This window comes from Talpa europaea, assembly GCF_964194135.1.
Source record: "Talpa europaea genome assembly, chromosome: 9".
Classification (NCBI taxonomy): domain Eukaryota; kingdom Metazoa; phylum Chordata; class Mammalia; order Eulipotyphla; family Talpidae; genus Talpa; species Talpa europaea.
The window spans coordinates 11,696,880-11,713,832 of NC_140076.1; the positions used below are offsets into that span (position 1 = coordinate 11,696,880).

Here is a 16,953-nt window from a genome sequence, read left to right on the forward strand (position 1 = left end):
CCCACACCCCTCCCTGAGGAAAGGAAGCAGGTCTGGTGAGGGTGAAGTCAGCTCCTGTCACCCCGGAAAGCCTGCTGAGGAGCTACCTCTAGGGAGAGGAAGTGCTCGGTGGCTCCTGGGACCCAGGGCTGGGCAAGCAGGCGTGGCTTCCGGCCGCTGCTGAGGGCCACCCTGACGTGGCTACACCCCTGCCCCAGCCCCGCAGAGCAAGGCTGGCCCTAACAGGGTGAGTCACTCGGGCTGCTAGATGATCCTCCACAGCCCATGGCGGGCTTGAGTCAGGCAGAGCTGGGCCTGCCACTCCCCAAGGGAAGGGCCTGTGGGAACCTGGACCAGGAAGGAGACCCTGAGGAAGCCCTGAGCCCCCTCCCAGCCCCCTTGGGAGAAACACCTACTCCAGCAGGAGAAACAGCCCAGAGGAAGAGTCCTCAGGCTCGAGTCTGACACCAGATACTCCACCTCCAGGGTGCTGGCAGCTGAAGAGGGGGGTATGCATTGGTAGCGCTTGACCCAGCAGGGTAAACAGGGTGGTAGCCGCACCAGTATGAGGGAGATACTCCTGGGTGCTCACCTGCCACCACCAGGATGTGGGGACACTGACAGTCCATAGAGCCTCCATGGAGTCTGGACAGCTAGTAGGTGCTCACTCAATGAATTCTCTGGTATTTATCCATTCATGGTAAATTCTGACTCCCCCATTAGGGTCTTAGTAAGTAGCTACTGGACGGTTGAATGAATGGATGGGTGTCGGCACTTGGGAGGCAGTGAAGACCTATGAGCAGGGGAAGGGCCTCCACGGTGTCCTGTAGATGGCAAGGTGGGCCGACATGGGGCAAGAGGGGAGAGTAGAGAGGGGTCCATGAATAGTCCAGGCCAAAACCATCACAGGGACTCCTTGTTAGACCTACTATGTGTGTAGAACTGTGCCAAGCATATTACACCCTCAACTGTAGTGCTGAGAGGCTGGCATTATTTATCACCCTCTTTACACATGGGGAAAATCAAGTTCAGAGAGGTGAAGTCAATTCCCCTAGCAAGTGGTGACAGAGGCAGCATTTACAACCAATGCCCTTGACCAGGCAGGGACAGTGCCAGGGTCATGGAGGGCAGGGGCTGCCCAGGGACCACTTGGTGGGAATGCTGGCTGCTGAGTGGGGTATCACCTGTGACCCGGCTATTCCAGTGGAACCCTCCATCTGTTCCCCCATTCCCCACAGTTTAGACATTTAGACGTCGTGACTGCAGGTCAGTCTGGCGGCTGCTCTGAACACACTCCCCTTCCAGAACTATCTCAGCCTCAGTTTCCCATGTCCAGGTGCCCATCTCACTCAGCACTGTTTATGCTATCATGGGACTAGGGAGGTCTCTGAAGACAAGGGGGTTCTGGTTTCCATCTGGGACCCTACTGGTCCTCAGCTCTTGGCTTCCCCACTGGCCAGAGTCCTGCCCCTTGCAGGCCATGAGCAACCTCCAGAAGAATCCACCAAAAAGTCACTGCTGAGGCCCAAACGGGTGGGGCAAGGCAGAGCAGGAAGTCGAGGACCCCAGAGTCTGTGGGGTCTGGCCTGTGCCTCGCACGACCTGCCTTCATCCTCACAGCTCTCCAACAGGCAGGAGCTCAGAAACTGCCTGCTTTACACACAAGGGGACTGAGGCTCAGAGAGGTATGTTCACTGACACAAGGTTGCACAGTTAAGGAAGCGCTGCAGGCACTGGAACCCAGGCTTGTCACTCAAGACCCCAAGCCCTGAACTTCACCCAAGTTTCTGAGCCACCAGCCCTACGAACCCAGCTTGTCATGTCTGAGAGGTAATAATAACAGTAACAGCAAGGGCTTAGATACTGTGCCCTAACCTGTGCTCCATGCCTCTTAGAAGTTGCTCAATAAAATACTTTGAAAGGGGCCGCCTGGTGGCACGGGCAGTTGAGTGCCGCACTGTGAAGCTGTCCACAGCCTCTGTAGCACGCGTTCGATCCCCACCGGCCAGCGAGAACCCCACATAGCGCAGCAGACCTCTCCTGTCACGCCCGCTGCTCCCCTCAGCAGTGCATTTCGTCAGTCTGCCTGTTCTGCTCCCCGCTCTGTCTCTGGTGAATCCTTTCACCCTCCCGAGCATCTGGCCTGTACCCCGGTTCTTGTATAAATAAAACTTAAAAAAAAAAAAACACTTTGAAAGCATGAATAAGCTCAGTCGCCCTCTCCACCCCTACCCTCTCCTCTGTCTTCCTCGCCACCATCCCTTCCCTACCATCTAACCTGCCTCCCACTTCCCCTTCCTCCTCCGGCCTCTGCAGACCTGCAACTTGGTCACTTTCCTCCCTCGTAATGAACTTGAACCTCTGTCCCTCCACACATCCCTGAAAGCCTCCCTGACCCCACGGCCTGGCTCGCCCTAAAGCGCCTGCATCTCTGCACAAGCAGCAGGTGGAGCCTGCCAGGACAGGGGACTCTCCCTCTGTTCCCCTTTCCCCGGCACAAATGGGTCGTATCTGCGCAGTACTCTACAGTTTACACAAGCACTGGGTACAGTCAAAAGCGCAGGAGGGTGAGAGAATTCACCAGAGCCAGAGCGGGGAGCAGAGCAGGCAGAAGGACCGAAGTACACTGCTGAGGGGAGCAGCGGGCGGCAGGAGAGGTCTGCGCGCCATGTGGAACCCTCCTCCGGTGGCCAGGGAGCAGCCGGGGATTGAACCGGTGCCACAGAGGCTGCAGGCATCTTCGCAACCCAGCGCTCAACAGCTGCGCCACCGGGGAGGCCCTACATGGGTATTGTCTCATTGGGTTTCCACAGCAGTTTTGTGAGGTTGGACTATTGTCAGCCTGTTTTCTAGATAAGAAAACTGAGGCTCAGAGAGGTTAAGTGACAAGGCCAAGGTCACACTGGGGCAAGGGCTGTGCCCAGGTTTGATTCCAGCCCAGGGCTCCGTCTGCTACAAATATCACAATTGTTCTCATCCCAGCCCTGTCCTGTCACCCCAGCCTTGGCCCCCAGGGCCTCCCCATCACAGTCCCTGGCTTCTGCAGCCACCACCCAGCATTTCCCGGGTCCAGCTCCAATCCTGTCCTGTCTGGCCTGGACACCTGCCGACAGGTACAGGACACCTGGACACAGAAAAAAGGTGGCAGCCAGAGAGGTGACTCGCCCAAGGTCACCTGGAAAGCTGAGCCAACCTGAAGTCTGGGCCAGGCACATTCCAAGGTCACCTTCAGGCCCTGCGGGTATGTGGCCACCAGCCAGCTGGCCCTCTCCCCTCCCTCCTGGAGCACCCATCTCTCCCAGGGGAAGGATGAGGGAGAGGTGGGAAAGGGTGGGGGGGCCCAACGAGTGGGATGGGCCAGGCGGAAGCAGCTGCTGACAGCTCCCGGGTTTCTTGGCAACTGTCACTGCACCTCTTCCCCCTCCCTTATCTCCACATCAAGGTAATAATAATAATTGCACGGTCGTGAGTGCAGTTCTTTGTACTTTTCAAAAGCCCTCTTTATCTGCTCCCTCCTGGCAGTCTCACCGGAACTGGAGCGGGAGATAAGGCAGTTGCTAGGATCCCCAGTTCCCGGAGGGGTAAACTGAGGCTTGGAAAAGTTAAACTACCACCTGGAGGTCACCCTGCAGGCCCGGGGCGCCAATGCTGCACTGGGGTGGGGGGTTCTCCCTGGGGTTCCACAGTGCAAAACTGCAGGGGCAGAGCCAGGGATGGTCAGGGAGATGGGGAAGACTAAGGACAGGAAGCCAGATGTTGCTTCAGCTGCTTCCCACCTGTTAAGCAGTGGAGAACTGGGGGAGAGTCCTCTCTTTTTCTCTCATCTGCAAAATGAGAGCCAACATACCCACCCGCTAAGGTTGCGGGGAGGCACTGGGAGAGCATTATCATCACCACCGCTGTCAGTGTCAGCCACTGGAGAATCCCACCCTTTCAGGGCACCAGAGGGCTGGCTGGGAGTCCTGGGACTCCCTTCGGCCATCCACAGTCAGCTGCCAGGCTGGAGCCCCCAGGTGGGCCTGGCCCCCGCTGACTCGCCCAGCTCCCAGCCACACCCTCGCCTCCCTGCCGCAGCCCCTGGGCCCGGCCTGGCTGGGCTACGCAGCTGCTCCAGCTCACTCTGCACAGGCTCTTTCCTCCTCCAGGGGCTCCTTTTTCCTGCTGTTCTGTCTGGTAAACTAGTCAGGCTTGAAAATTTCAATGTAAGCAAGGGTGAGACTCTGGTGGCCAGGGCAGGTGACATATGACAAAACAGGAGGCTGTGACGGGGAGCGGTGGATCTGGACAGGAGCTGACGGCACACAGACATAAGTGGACTGGACCGCAGAGGAGGGGCTCAGTCATGGGGCCAAGGATTTGTGGGGAGCTAGTCCATGATAGGAGGCTGAGGGGTCCAGGCCAGATCAGCGCCAGGCCAGAGGTCAGAGTTCCTTGAATCACCCTGGTCTCAGCTGATTCTACCAACCTGGTGATTCAGGTGGGGGTCGGGAAAAGAACCGCAGACCTCGAAGTGAGAAGGGGGCATGGAGGGCTACTTCTGGGGACCTTCACCCCCTCTTGGGCTCCTCTGGATGGGGCTTGGGGTTGCCTGTGTCCCCAGCCAGGGTAGCAGGCCTGAGGGAACGCTAATCTCCTGAAACCAGAGCCAAGCAGCTGCCCTGGAACTGCCCCCTCCCTGGGGGCCACAGAGGCCCATTGTCTTGGAGTTCAACCACCTGCCCCCTCCCACTTGCCCCCAGCCAGCTTAGGTGCCAGGGAATGTGGCCAGTGGCATCCAGGTGAGTGAGTTTCTGAAGCCAGGCACAGGGAGCCTGTCCGCTCTCCCCGACACCCAAGGGGAGGCACAGGGGTGGGCACATCTATGGGCTGCTCCTGGCTCACCCCATCTCACAGAGGAGGAAGCAGAGGCTCGGGGAGGCTCCAAGATGGCCCACGGGTCTCGCGGTCACTGGCAGGGTCCCCCTGAGGATGAGAGGTGAGGGGCAGAGGAGATGGGCAGGAAGGTGGCAGTTGGGGCTCCCTCCCTCACCCCATGCTGGCTGAATGCCAGGCTACCCGGATCCCGGAGCTGGGCCAGGCAGCGGCCTCCTGAGCAAACAACTGGTTGGCAGCCCCGAGAGAAGGTCATGGGACCGGCCCCCAGCCAGGACCCAGCACCTGCGGAGCGGGCCTCCGTCCACCTGCTGCCTGCCACCGCCTCCCCTGTCCAGGTGGCCTGAGCTCTGCCGGGGAGGAGTGACACTGAGGTGACCGAGTCACAGGGCCCCTTCCTGCTTGGTAATAACAACACCCCAATTAGCACCCCGCCTGGCACTCTACCGCTTGCAAGCTGCCTTCGCTGTAGGCCTGCCACTCAGGGAGGCAGGTAACATTATCTTCATTCCACACGGAAGAAAACTGAAGCCCAGACAGAGATAGTGACCGGCCAGGTACCACCCCTGGCGCTCAGGCGCACGCGGCTCACCCTCACCCACCTCGGGCAGGATGTCCTCCCACAGAAGGGCCTGGCACAAGCTGCCCCCACCAGCACTCAGGGAGAGGGTGGCCCAGAGCGCATGCGCCGGAACCTTCCCCACACCATCAGTGGGGGCCTGAGAACCACCCCTGCTATTACCGCCACCTACACCCCAACACCCTCATGCCCTATTACTCTTCCCCCATCTCTTGGGCCCAGGGATTCCTTTCTCTGAACTCCAGGCACCCCTTGGCTTGCTCACTCCATCATCACCCACTCCCCCCATTCAGTCTTCATCCCTACACTCAGCCATTCATTCAGGACATGGGTGAGTCAGCCCCCCACCCCACCCCCTCGAAGCCAAGCCCCGGTGACACCCCACAGACTGTTCTCAAGCTGTCTCAAGCAGACACGCAAGTGCTGGGCCTGTTTCTTCCATCCTTCTCCCGCTCAGCTCAGGGGCTGCCCCCGTCATGGGCCCTCACAGTGGGCAGACGTCCCTCCCAAGTCCCAGCAAACCATCCCATGGAGAGGGGCGAGGTCACGTCTCCTAAACAAAGGCAAGTAGGGAGAGGCCCTGGCTGTGCCCCTAAATTGCCGTGTGGCCAGGACCAAGTCACCATAACCTCACCAAGCACTTCCCACCAGAGGCTGGGACTCCGGCTAGATGGCCCTAAGGTTGGGTTCTGACAGTACAGGGTGACGAATCAGCGGGAGCTGGGTCTGGAGGACTGGGTGAAACCGGATACCGGAGCACCTCCTCTGCCCAGCAGACTGCGGAGGCCCTTGGACACCTCCAAGCTGCTTCTCCTCTCTGAGTCTCAGTTTCCTCATCTGCACAATGGGATAGTAACACCTACTATGCGGTGTCACTGTGTAAAATCAATAATATATGTGCAACCTGACTTTCTCGAGCTAGTATACAGTAGGTACTAAATAAATTACAGGGCCCTGCCTGGAAAGGCATTTTAACATCAGACAAGTGGGCTCTGCAGCCAGACCGCCTGCCTCTGATGCTTAGTTCTGCCACTTATCAGCTGTGTGACCTTGGGCTGTGTGACCTCTGAGCCTCGGTCTCCTCTTCTATAAAATGGGGATACTTAGGACAACGCTGCCTCTGAGAGCTGTCGTGAGGACAAAAATGAATTCATTCACATAAACATTAACCACTAGCAGTTCCTGGCCTTCCCTGCCCTCTCCCTTACTGTCCCTTTTCCTCCCTCTGTAGGTTGCTGAGGACTGAGGGGGGACTCTGCCGGTGAAAGTGGTGAGAGGGGAGACCAGAGCACAGCAGAGAAATCACGCGATAAACCCGGCCGTCCAAGCATAAACCACCAGCCCGTTAGGGACTGAGTGCCCCGTCCAGCAAGGCAGGCCGAGCCTCCTGGGGGTCTGGCGCAGGTGGTTCCAAGGTGCACGGGGTCTGGACTAGCTGGTCCCCCAGGGGTTCCCCATGTTTGGGATCTAGGTGTCTCGATGGCTCCAGGGTCACTGAGTCCAGGCAGACGCGGTAGAAACATTCCCATCACTTCGAAGGAATGGACTTTCCTGGGGCTGCTGGGGGCATGGAGGAGGCAACCACTTCTCCCAGGGGTCTCTGGCCACCCCTACTGAAGACGCATACTCTGACCCCCATCTCCACTCTAAGGCATTCACCCTCCAAAGCTTTTATCCACAAATGCAAAAAATATACGACATTCGATGCAGCAGCGTTTGCAATAGCTAAAATTCTGAAGCCACCCCAATGGTATTAAAAAGAGGCCCATGAAGACCACAGGCCATCGCGTGGCAAGGACAAAGGGGGTCTTGAGTGCGGATGGAGAAGTGAGGTCAGAGGCCCAGTTCAGTGGAAAAAGCAAACTGCACAAGAAAACCTTCTGTGTAGAAACCAAACATCCCTGTTAAAAGTTGACAGGGGTTATCGAGGAGCCTCTGCCTGCTGCAGTAGGTATCCTTCTGCATTGTTGGAATTTTTATAATGAGCACTTGTTATTTTTGTAGTCAGAAAAAAAATGAGAGATTAAAAAATCTGAGCACTTCCCAGGAGTTAGCCCTCAAACTGTCTGACGCCTTTAACTTTCTCAGCCCTTTAACGTGGAGCCGCAGGCAGGAGCGACAGAGCTGGGCTGTCACCCCAGTTCTGGCGGACCCTAAAACCCATACTCTCTCCTATGTTAGGTGTTAGCCAGCCTGCTCTGGGGGTCAGAGAAGAGAGAACGCAGGAGAGAAGCGGTCTAGGCAGCTGGGCACAGGACTGTGCCGGGGACCTCAGCCGTCCCGCCCGGGGAGCCAGGCCAGTTGGGGTGAGCCTGCACAGGGTCAGGGCTGTCCACCTCATTTGCAAATGCAAGGGCAGGTTCTGCTCCCTGCTCCATGCCCTGAGCTGCCTCCCGCTGGCAGGCTGGCAGGTACCCAGCAGGTGGGCACGCGCTGGGCTCTAAATAACTTTCCATGTTGATCAACCTGTTTCTGGGAGAACTTTGTGTTGAAGGTCACTTGCCACCTTCTCAACGGCCTGGAAAGGTGACAAGCACAGCTGTGTGTGCCTGAGGCTCGGCGGGCCAGGGAACGGATCTGGCAGTCAGATGGGCCTGAGTTCAAACCTCACCTATGTCAAGCTCTAGCTGTGTGGCCTGGGGCGAGTCACTTCACCTCTCTGAGCCTCAGTTTCCTTGGCTGTAAAACGGTATGGGCAGCCCCTCGCTGCAGGGTTGCTGGGAGAACTGATGGAGTAATGCAGGTGAGCACCTCCTCAGCCAGAAGCCCCTTCCACGTGGTGCTGCGTGGGCACGTGTGTGTCTGGAGTGAGCACAGGCCACCCCAGCTGGATCGGGGGGCCCTGCCCCACAAAATCAGCAGCAGGTGGACTGTCTGACGCTTTTGCTGGGAGCCAGCCCCGGATTTTCTGCAGCTCCGCCCAGGGGTGGGAGAGGGCATGTGTGACTCTGTGGGTGACTGTGGAGATGGGAGGCTTGGCAGGAACGTGAGCTGGGGTGGCAGAGAAAGTGCTCGTGTCTGGGGCGTGCGTGGGTTTGCATGAGAGCATGTTTGTAGCTGCTGCGTCATCCGCCTTCCTAAAAGCCCCCAGTGGCTTCCCACCATATGCAGGATCAAGAGCGCTGCCTCACATGGCCACAGGCCCGTGTCTATCCCACCTCTAGGCCTTTGCACACTTCCCCCTCTCACCCCCCATCACGCCCATGTGCTACACTCTTTTTTTTTAATTTTTTAAAATTTATTTATTTATGCATACCAGAGCTGGGAGTGTAGACCAGAAGGGCAAGGGGTGACAGAATTCATCAGAGACAGAGTGGGGAGCAGAACAGGCGGATCTACAAAATACACTGCTGAGGGGAGCAGTGGGCGAGACAGGAGAGGTCTGCTGCGCCATGTGGGTAGCTCCCTGGCCGGGGATCGAACTCGGGCTGCAGTGGTGATACCGTGATAGTACTGAGACTTCACCCCTAGGCTACCAGCGAGTCCCCATGTGCTACACTCTTATCTAGTCTTTCTGGAGTCCCCTCCCAGACCAGGTCAGGCTGCTGCCCCCACCCTGACTGGCTTTCCCAGAAGCCTATCCTGGGCTGACCCAGGTGGATCAGTTTGCGCAGGTCACAGTGTGATTACTAGATCACTATCAGTCTCTCCTGCCAGCAGGGGAGCTCTGCCAGGCGAGGACCAGCTCTGTTGGGGGTACTGGCACACAGTCGATGCCCATTATGATCTGCTGGGTGAGTGAATATGTTCTATATTCATGACGAAGCTGTCTGGACAAGAGTCAAAGGGCAGGGAACTGTGTGTATGCAGTGGGGCCAGCCAGATGGGTGCCAGGCTGGCTGCTGCTTGTGCCCTGCAGTGGCTCTACTGCAGGCCTCCACTCTGTCCAGCCTTCGGCCTGCACATCCCATGTCACCCCAAGCTGGTCCTGCATGCCTGCCCGTGTGTCCACCCCCAGCCCCACTCCCAGCCTGCCTCCTTGATCTGAGCGAAGATGGGCCTCCAGGCCCCCTGCCCGCTCAGACAGCTTCCACCTACTGCCAGGAGAGGATGTGGAATGTTCCTGATTTGGGATGGGGGAAAGAATCTTGTTCCTGCCTCAAGGTCTTTACACTTATCTGCCTGGACCAGCCTTCCCAAGGCCAGCTCCTTCCCACTGGGGCCTCAGAGAACAGCACCTGCTGTTCCCCCAGCCAGGACCACCCCCACCTCCCTACTCCCACCTCTGCCAACGCTTCCCATGGCTCCTCCCATTCTTCGGGTTTTGGTTCAAATGCCCTCTCCTCAGAAACACTTTCCAGAACTGCTTCCTCCTTCACCGCCCAGCCTGACAGCGCAGGATGCTGTGCCACTGGAGCCAGCTGGGTCCAAACCTCCGCTTTGCCAAGAGCCCTTCAACAGGGCACTTCACTGCTCTGGCCTCAGTTTCCTCAGCCCTAAACTAGAGATAATAACGGTATTACCGGGACCCCATGGAGTCGCTGTGAAGCCGAATCCATCAATATGGGGAGAGCGCTTTGGAACACAGTCCAGTGCTCAGGACGCTCTGGGTAAGACTCGGCTCCCCAGCACATATCCCTGCTGTAAAGCTCAGCGCCTGCACCGTAGCGTGTTCTTGCCTGTGGATAGACTCCCGCTCAAAGACGAGGCATTGAAGCTCAAAGATGATGCCCAGGCCAAACCAAGAGCTCTGAGGATAAGGACTGGCACTGTCTCATTTTCCACCCAATCTTCAGCCCTTTGAGCTGGGCCTGGCACACATAGGACCTCGATAGTTCTTTGTGGCTGAGTGGCCAAGTGCTAAGCAGGTGACCACGACTCCTCTCCCCAGTGGTTCTGCGCACCCAGAAGGCTGTGCACCTCAGGGTCAACATCAGCCTGCCCCTGCATACCCCCCACCCCCAGTCCCAAATGATCCCAGCTCAAAGGAGGTTCCAGGCTCTCAGAAGTGGCTGTGGTGACAGGCAGCCAAGGACCACCAAGCACGCACCTGCCCCAGCGAGACCCCCTCATCCTGGCTGGACCAGCAGGATGAAGCAGGAGATGCCCTGGCATTTGCCTTGGGGGATCCCTGCCCAGAGGTATGGTGGCAGGTGTGGGCCCAGGAAGCAGCTGTAGTTCCCCCGTCTTGTGCTCTGCCAGCTGCCCGCCAGGGGCCTGCCCACCAGATGCATAATAGATGAGGAGGCCCAGCGGGCTGTGCCTGCCTGGCATTTCAAAGCCACTAATGAAGCCAGTCTCGTGCTTCCTGCAGCCTCACACAGGCCCCGGGGCCGCCGTGCAGTAATTACAGTGAGGAGCCACCTGAGGACAGGGCCCACCCGGGCCTGCTCAGCGCAAGTGGCATCAGCGAGAGGTCTGGGCTCAGGCTGCCCAAGCTGCTAACTTGGTTCACCCTCACTCTGTGTGCCCCTGGGCCAGCCACACCTCCTCCTGCAGCCTCAGTTTCCTCATCTGTAAAATGGGGGATGGGTGGTAATAGGCTCTGCTTGATAAAGCTGGGGTTAAGGATGGAAGGAAATAGCTCAGGGGAAGGGCTCACCCCAGGGCCAGGGGACCCAGGAACCGCTTCCTGTGTGGGGTTAACCAGCAGCATTACTGTCAGGAGGGCGATCTCAGCGACAAGGGGGGCCCTCCCAGTGGGACACAGGGGGTGGGCAATGACCCCTATTTGGAAGGTATTCAGGGTCTTCTTCCTCTCCCCATTCTCCCTCACCCCACTACCAGGACTGCTCTCATTCCTTGTCCCTAACCATGGCCCCTCAAATCCAGCCTCCACTGCTGTGTGACTTGGGGCCAGAGCCTCACTGTTCTCCGTCTTGATTTGGCTTCTCAAATGTGTGCTAAGGTCAGCCCGGAGGACCCTCATGACGGCGACGCGACACCATAATCTCAGGTCTGACACTGCTGGCACCTTACCCTTGTGGGGTCCAGCCACCTCCTCCAGACTCCCAGCATTAAGGTCAAGGACCCTCTCCCCAGGACACTTCCTCCCCTGCATGACTCCACCAAATCACTCCCCCACTCCGACCCCACCCCACCTCCTCCGACCCCACCATTAAACTCCCTCTTAGAAGTCCAGCCCCCTCTGCAGAACCAGAGCCATCACCATCCCGCGGGCTCCATCCCACTGACCCTTGCCCGCTCGTTCTGAGTTCCTCCTGCTGATAACCAGCTGCTGGAGGGCAGAGGTTGGGGGCACCAGCCATGGTCACTTTTGGCCTCACCAGGCCTCACTGCTCCCCTGACCCAAACTCCAATCTCCTAATCCTTTTCTTGAAAGGAGTCGGGGAAGTCACACCTCCTCCAGAAAACCCTCCACACACCTACTTGACAAAGTTTCGCCCTCTGGACACATTCAATTCCACTCCACAAGCATTCATTGAGCACTTACTGGGTTCAGGCAGCTGTGCAAGAGGATGTGAGGACAGAGGGAAGAGGAGAGAAAGGACAGCCCAGCATTTATGGGTTAGGTGCTGACAGGTGGGCCCAAATCAAGCACAAAAGTAACTCACACAACTCCTGCTTTCAGGGACCTCAGAGCCTGCCTCATGCCACAGTCAACTCAACTGAGGCCAACTCGCGGAAACACCCAACTCAGCAGGTACCGGAAGAGCACCAAGTGGGACTCAGAGAGGGGAAGTGCGCTGCCCACGGTCACACCACCTGCAGGCGGCAGGGGCAGATTCAGGTCCACTTCCGTCAGACTCTGAGGACCATGCTCTCGCTACCCTGGGAATAAGCGCGAATGTGCGCCCTACAGGCATGGAGAGTGGCAGGGGAGGTGCTCTGAGGTGACGAAGATGGACAGTGGGGATCAGGAAAGAAAGCCCTCAGCAGATAGTGACATGAGAGGGGAGGGCGTGCCAGGGGAGGGGGCGGTGGGCAGAAGGAGGTGGTGCCCGCTGGGGCTGTGGATCAGAAATGCAGGGTGCAGGAGGAGCGAGTCCCAGGTCGGCAGAGGAGGTGAAGTTGGGCCTGAATACCAAGGAATCATCCTTCATGGTTAAAATGACCCCCATTTACTGAGCACTGACTCTATGCCAGGCACAGGCTGGGGCTAAGCAGCTGGCTTCCCAGGGTGGGAAGGGAGGGCCTGGACTTAGCACCTTGGACAGCAGCTCCAGGGAGGTGGGTGCAGGGCAAGGTATTTTGGGTAACGGACATGTCCAGGAGAGTCCAGAATCTTATTTTATAGGTGTGTCAACTGAGGCCAGAGAGGGGAAGGGACTTGTCCCAAGGCACACAGCAGTTAGTGACCGACAGCAACCTGGCTCAGGGCTCCCCAGGGTGGGCTTTCTGGGTCACCCCTTTCACCTTCATGTCTTCCCTCCAGCGCATCTCTCACCTGGACCCTCCCTGTGGCCAGGAGACACTGGAACAGAATGGGTGAGACTCTGGGCTCTGCACAGAGTCTGGAAGATGGAGGTTCAAAGCCCCGCTCTGCCAGTGACTCGCCTGCGACCTTGGGAAGTCACGCCCTCTGCACCATTGTTCTCCTCCGTAATTAGAGATAATAGTCCCTAACTCAGGGATGTGGTAAAGATGATGTGAGATGATTCAAGTCAAGCACCTAACAGTACCTGCTGCACAGCAGGTGCTTGACAAGTGGCTGTGGTGATGTTATTATCATTGTGCTCCTTGAAGGAAAGGATGTCTCCCCCGCTCCCCACTTCTGCTTTGGGCTTAGCACCTGCTCTTACGTGCAGCAGAGACTCATAATGACTGGGCAAACAGCAGGAGATAAAGCCCAGAGAGGGAGAGTAACTGGTCTCAGGTTGCACAGGGAGCATCAAAGAAAATAAAAGGGCAGTCCTGGCACTCAGCCTGGGCACCCCATGGACCTCCTGCCCCAGGGGTGGCTTCCTGGAGGCCCACAGCAGATGAGACATTGGTGCAACATAGGTGTCCAACAGCTGGGGGCACTGCAGGGCCTGGGGACCCCAGGAAGCCCACAGCAGGGGCAGGAAGCAGAAGCCAGAGCTGCTGGGGGCTCTCCTGGGGGCGCTCCTGCTGGAGCTGAAGTGGCAGCAGGAACAGCCAGCCAAGCCCATGTGACACAGGCACCAGGGAGGCTGAGAGGGGCCCTCCTGCTGGGGCATTGGGGTGCTGGGGATCCCCAGATGAAGCTGCACCCCCACCTACTGCTCCTGGTGTTGGGGAGGCTTCTGACACAACTACCTCCCTCCCACCTCCCCCAAAGAAAGGGCAGCCTTAGGAAACGGCCTGGAGGAGGGGCTTTCTGCCATAGGGAGTGGGGTAGAAGTTTGGGGTCAGTGAAAAGGCTAAGGGCACCCCTAGCCCAGGAGCCACCATGATGTGGGTAGGGACAGAGCAGAGGAAGGGAAGGAGACACTTTCATGGGGGCCTATAACATTCCAGGCCCTGTTTTGGTTGTGTGTGTGTGTGTGTGTGTGTGTGTGTGTGTAAATAACTTCATACTCTGTTATACAGACATTTTAATCCCCATTTCACAGAGGAGAACACTGGGGTTCAGCAAGGTTTGTGAATTGCTGACAGCCACACAAGCGGTAGCAGAGCTGAGACTGGACCTGACTTGGCTGACTCCAAGGCCGGGCTCTGGGAAGATTTGTGCGGGAGAGCTGGGGGGAGCGGGGCAAGCCAGAAAGAGGGTCTGCCCGCCCCATCACCTGGAGAGGGTACTTGGAGGGTGGGTGGGGCCTGGGCTGGCATTCTAGGGAATGGCAATGGTTTGGAAGCATCTCCAAGGCTCAGCCAAGCAGCCCAGCCCCTCCTGAGACACCTCAGTACTCACCACACACTCCGCCGAGGGGTGAAGGACTTGTCCACCCTGAAACACAGAAGAGGGGCAGCGGATGAGGGGGCCGCCCCTTCTTAGCTTGCCAGCACATGAGAATGACTCCCACCAGCCCCCACCCTCACAGAGGGGCTGGGAGGGGTCCTTAGGCTGCGGGGGGGGGGGGGCTTGATGTCTCATGGGGACACGGGAAGGAGTGGGGGTGGGGTAAAGAGGCAAGTGTTGAGAGCCCTGGGCTTGGGGAACAGGGGCGCAGGCCAGGCAACGGGGAGGCAGCAGGGCTGGGGGTCGGCGTGGGAGGCTCTGGAACAGGTTAGGGCCGCAGTGACTACAGCAGTCTAGAGTCAGAGCAGGGGTGAGGGGTGCAGCGCGGGCCGTGTCAGAGTGTTCCCGGTGTGCCAGGACTTTCGGCAGGCAGAAAGGGGAAGCCCTCTGCCACTTCCTCAGCAGCCTGCCCCCGCTGGGAGCTATAGCTCACTCAACCCCCCGGACAAATGCATGGGAATTTGGGGGCAGAAGGCCTTTGAGGAGCCACCTGCCTTTGAAGCAGAGTAGAGAGAGACCTCAGGCCCTGGAGTCCAGGGGAGACCTTAAGACATTGTCTCCTCCAAAGCCCCCCAGGGCCAGCGTCAGAGAATTAATTACGGGCCCGTGCCCTCCTTCCCAGACTCTCCCCCCATCACTCTGAGGGCACCTTGAGCTTGGGGAAGGCTGGAAAGCTCTCTGCTGCCCAGCGGGGGGACGGTCAGGGGCAGCTGTTGGGACAACAAACAATTATGGCCAGAGGAGAATGAAGAGGGGGCCCCAAACCGGACTCTGCCAGTTAGCTAGGGCATGTGTTTTGGGGAGCAGCTGTGGGGACTCCCAGGGGTCAGTTAATGAGGAAAGCAGACTCTGCAGGTGGAGAAAATGAGGCCAGAGAGGCCAGGACTTGCCAAGGTCAACGGCAGACCCAGCCCCACTCCCCTGGGCTGCCGCTCGGTGTCAGCTGCTGCAAATCTCAGGGCTCAACCTAGGGGGTCCTTTTATGTTCTGAATTCAAGCAGAGCCCCGACAGGAGGGTGCCCGCCTGGCTAACCCCTCTGCCAGGTGCACTCCGAGGTTGGGCATCCAGAAAGAGGTGGCCCCTGGGGGACAGCCCCACAGCTTGAGAGCACGTCCTCTGCCCCGGCAGCCTTACGCGCATGAGCCCCAACTGCTCCACACCCAGACACCCACGTGTCCCCCTGATGCAGGATCACTGAAGGTCAGGCGACTCCCTGACACCCGGGGAAGGGGTTCTGGCCCCGACGACGTGCCTGCCTGGTCTTCCTTCCCATTTGCCAAATCTGCCCTGGGCAAGAATACCCGCATCCCTCCTCTGCACCCCTCTGAGCTGGGCACTCAGCATCAGGAGGGAGGTGACCGGCCCCGAGATGGCCCAGCCAGCTACTCTGACTCCCCGTGAGGTCTCCAAGGCCCAGAAAGGAGGTGATTCCTGAGAGCCAGGTGCCCAGAGGTAGGGTCGGGGGGCCTGCTAAGGGCTTCTAGACCCCCTTCTTTCAAAGTCTCACTGCAGGGAACAATACCCCGCTGCGCTGCCTCCCCCCACCCCACAAAGCTCCACCTGCACCCCGGAGTGCCTGTCAGCACCGGTCACATCCAGCAGCAGGTCACTAGGGCGCAGCCACAGAAATGCCCACCCAAGCCCACCCTGCGCCTTCACGACCCCGCACGACCCCAAGCGGAACGCACACGCACTCACGCGCCCGAGCGCAAATTCACAAATTCGCAGAGAACCCCCCGGGGCCCTGCGGGCTGCGCCCCGCTGCCCCGCGCACCTACCCTCCGTAGGCCCCGAAGGTGAAGCTGCGCTTGCGGCCGCTCATGGTGCCGCCGCCTGCCCGGCCGGCCGCGCGCTGGAGCCGCCTTCCCGGTGCCCGGGTCACCTTGGCAACCCAGGCCGCCCGCCCCGGCCACAAGCCCCGGGATTGTCAGCGGCGCCGCGGGCGCCCGTCCAGCTGCCGGGGGCAGCAGCGCGCAGAAAGGGCCGCTTGTTCGCGCCGCCCTCGGCGGACCCGGCCTGGGCTGCGCTGGACTTTCCGAGCTGGGGGATGGGGGGTGTCGCGGGGGACCTGGGGGCAGGGGGGGAGGGGCAGGCTGGAGTGGGGGCCACTCAGACTCCCCATCCGCAGGCCAGGGGCCAGTCCGGACTTGGGGTACCAGGCGGTGGACCCTCTTTCGGGAGACACCTTCTTCTGCCACCACCTTCCCACCCACCCCTCCCCCACAAGACCTGTGGGTGAGTCTGCCCCACATCATCGAGACGGAAGGGCGCTCCGCGCTCTGGGTCAAGAACCTGGAAATCAGAGTCAAAATGGTCTGCACCAGGGCAAACCCCAGCCCTCCATGTGCCTCCAGTTTCTGCCGCATGAAATGGAACTACCCCACAGGCCTCCCAGGGCCCTGTCGGTGATGCCCATAGATGGTGCAGGTAAAGTGCTCAGCCCCCCCCCACCCCCGCGCCCAGTAATGCTCACTACGTGCCAGCTGTCAGCCCCCAGGGCCCAGCAGAAGCTCTGCTCTTCAGGCAAGTGAGTGAAGGAAGGCACAGTCTCCCATAACCCTTTTATTGCCCCCTCTTCCAGAAGCCCCCCAACTCCACTGCCCTAATGAGGAGCAAATGGGAGGGAATGGAGAGCTCTACTTTCTTGAAAATTACTCCAGCCTGGGTTACCTCACTTGGCAATTTCCACAAGGGAAA

The 16,953-nt window shown here is 58.9% G+C and overlaps 1 protein-coding gene across 1 annotated transcript in view; it reads right to left on the reverse strand.

Annotated features, from left to right (window-relative positions):
- RAP1GAP (RAP1 GTPase activating protein) overlaps positions 1-16,078 on the reverse strand; it is a gene marked incomplete at its 5' end in the record, with an annotated part of 45,099 nt that extends 29,021 nt beyond the window's left edge. Inside the window, 2 exon segments of the mRNA XM_084241670.1 lie at positions 14,208-14,243; positions 16,035-16,078. Of these exon segments, the coding sequence (XP_084097796.1) occupies positions 14,208-14,243; positions 16,035-16,078 (80 nt within the window).
- Positions 16,079-16,953: the final 875 nt, after the last annotated feature.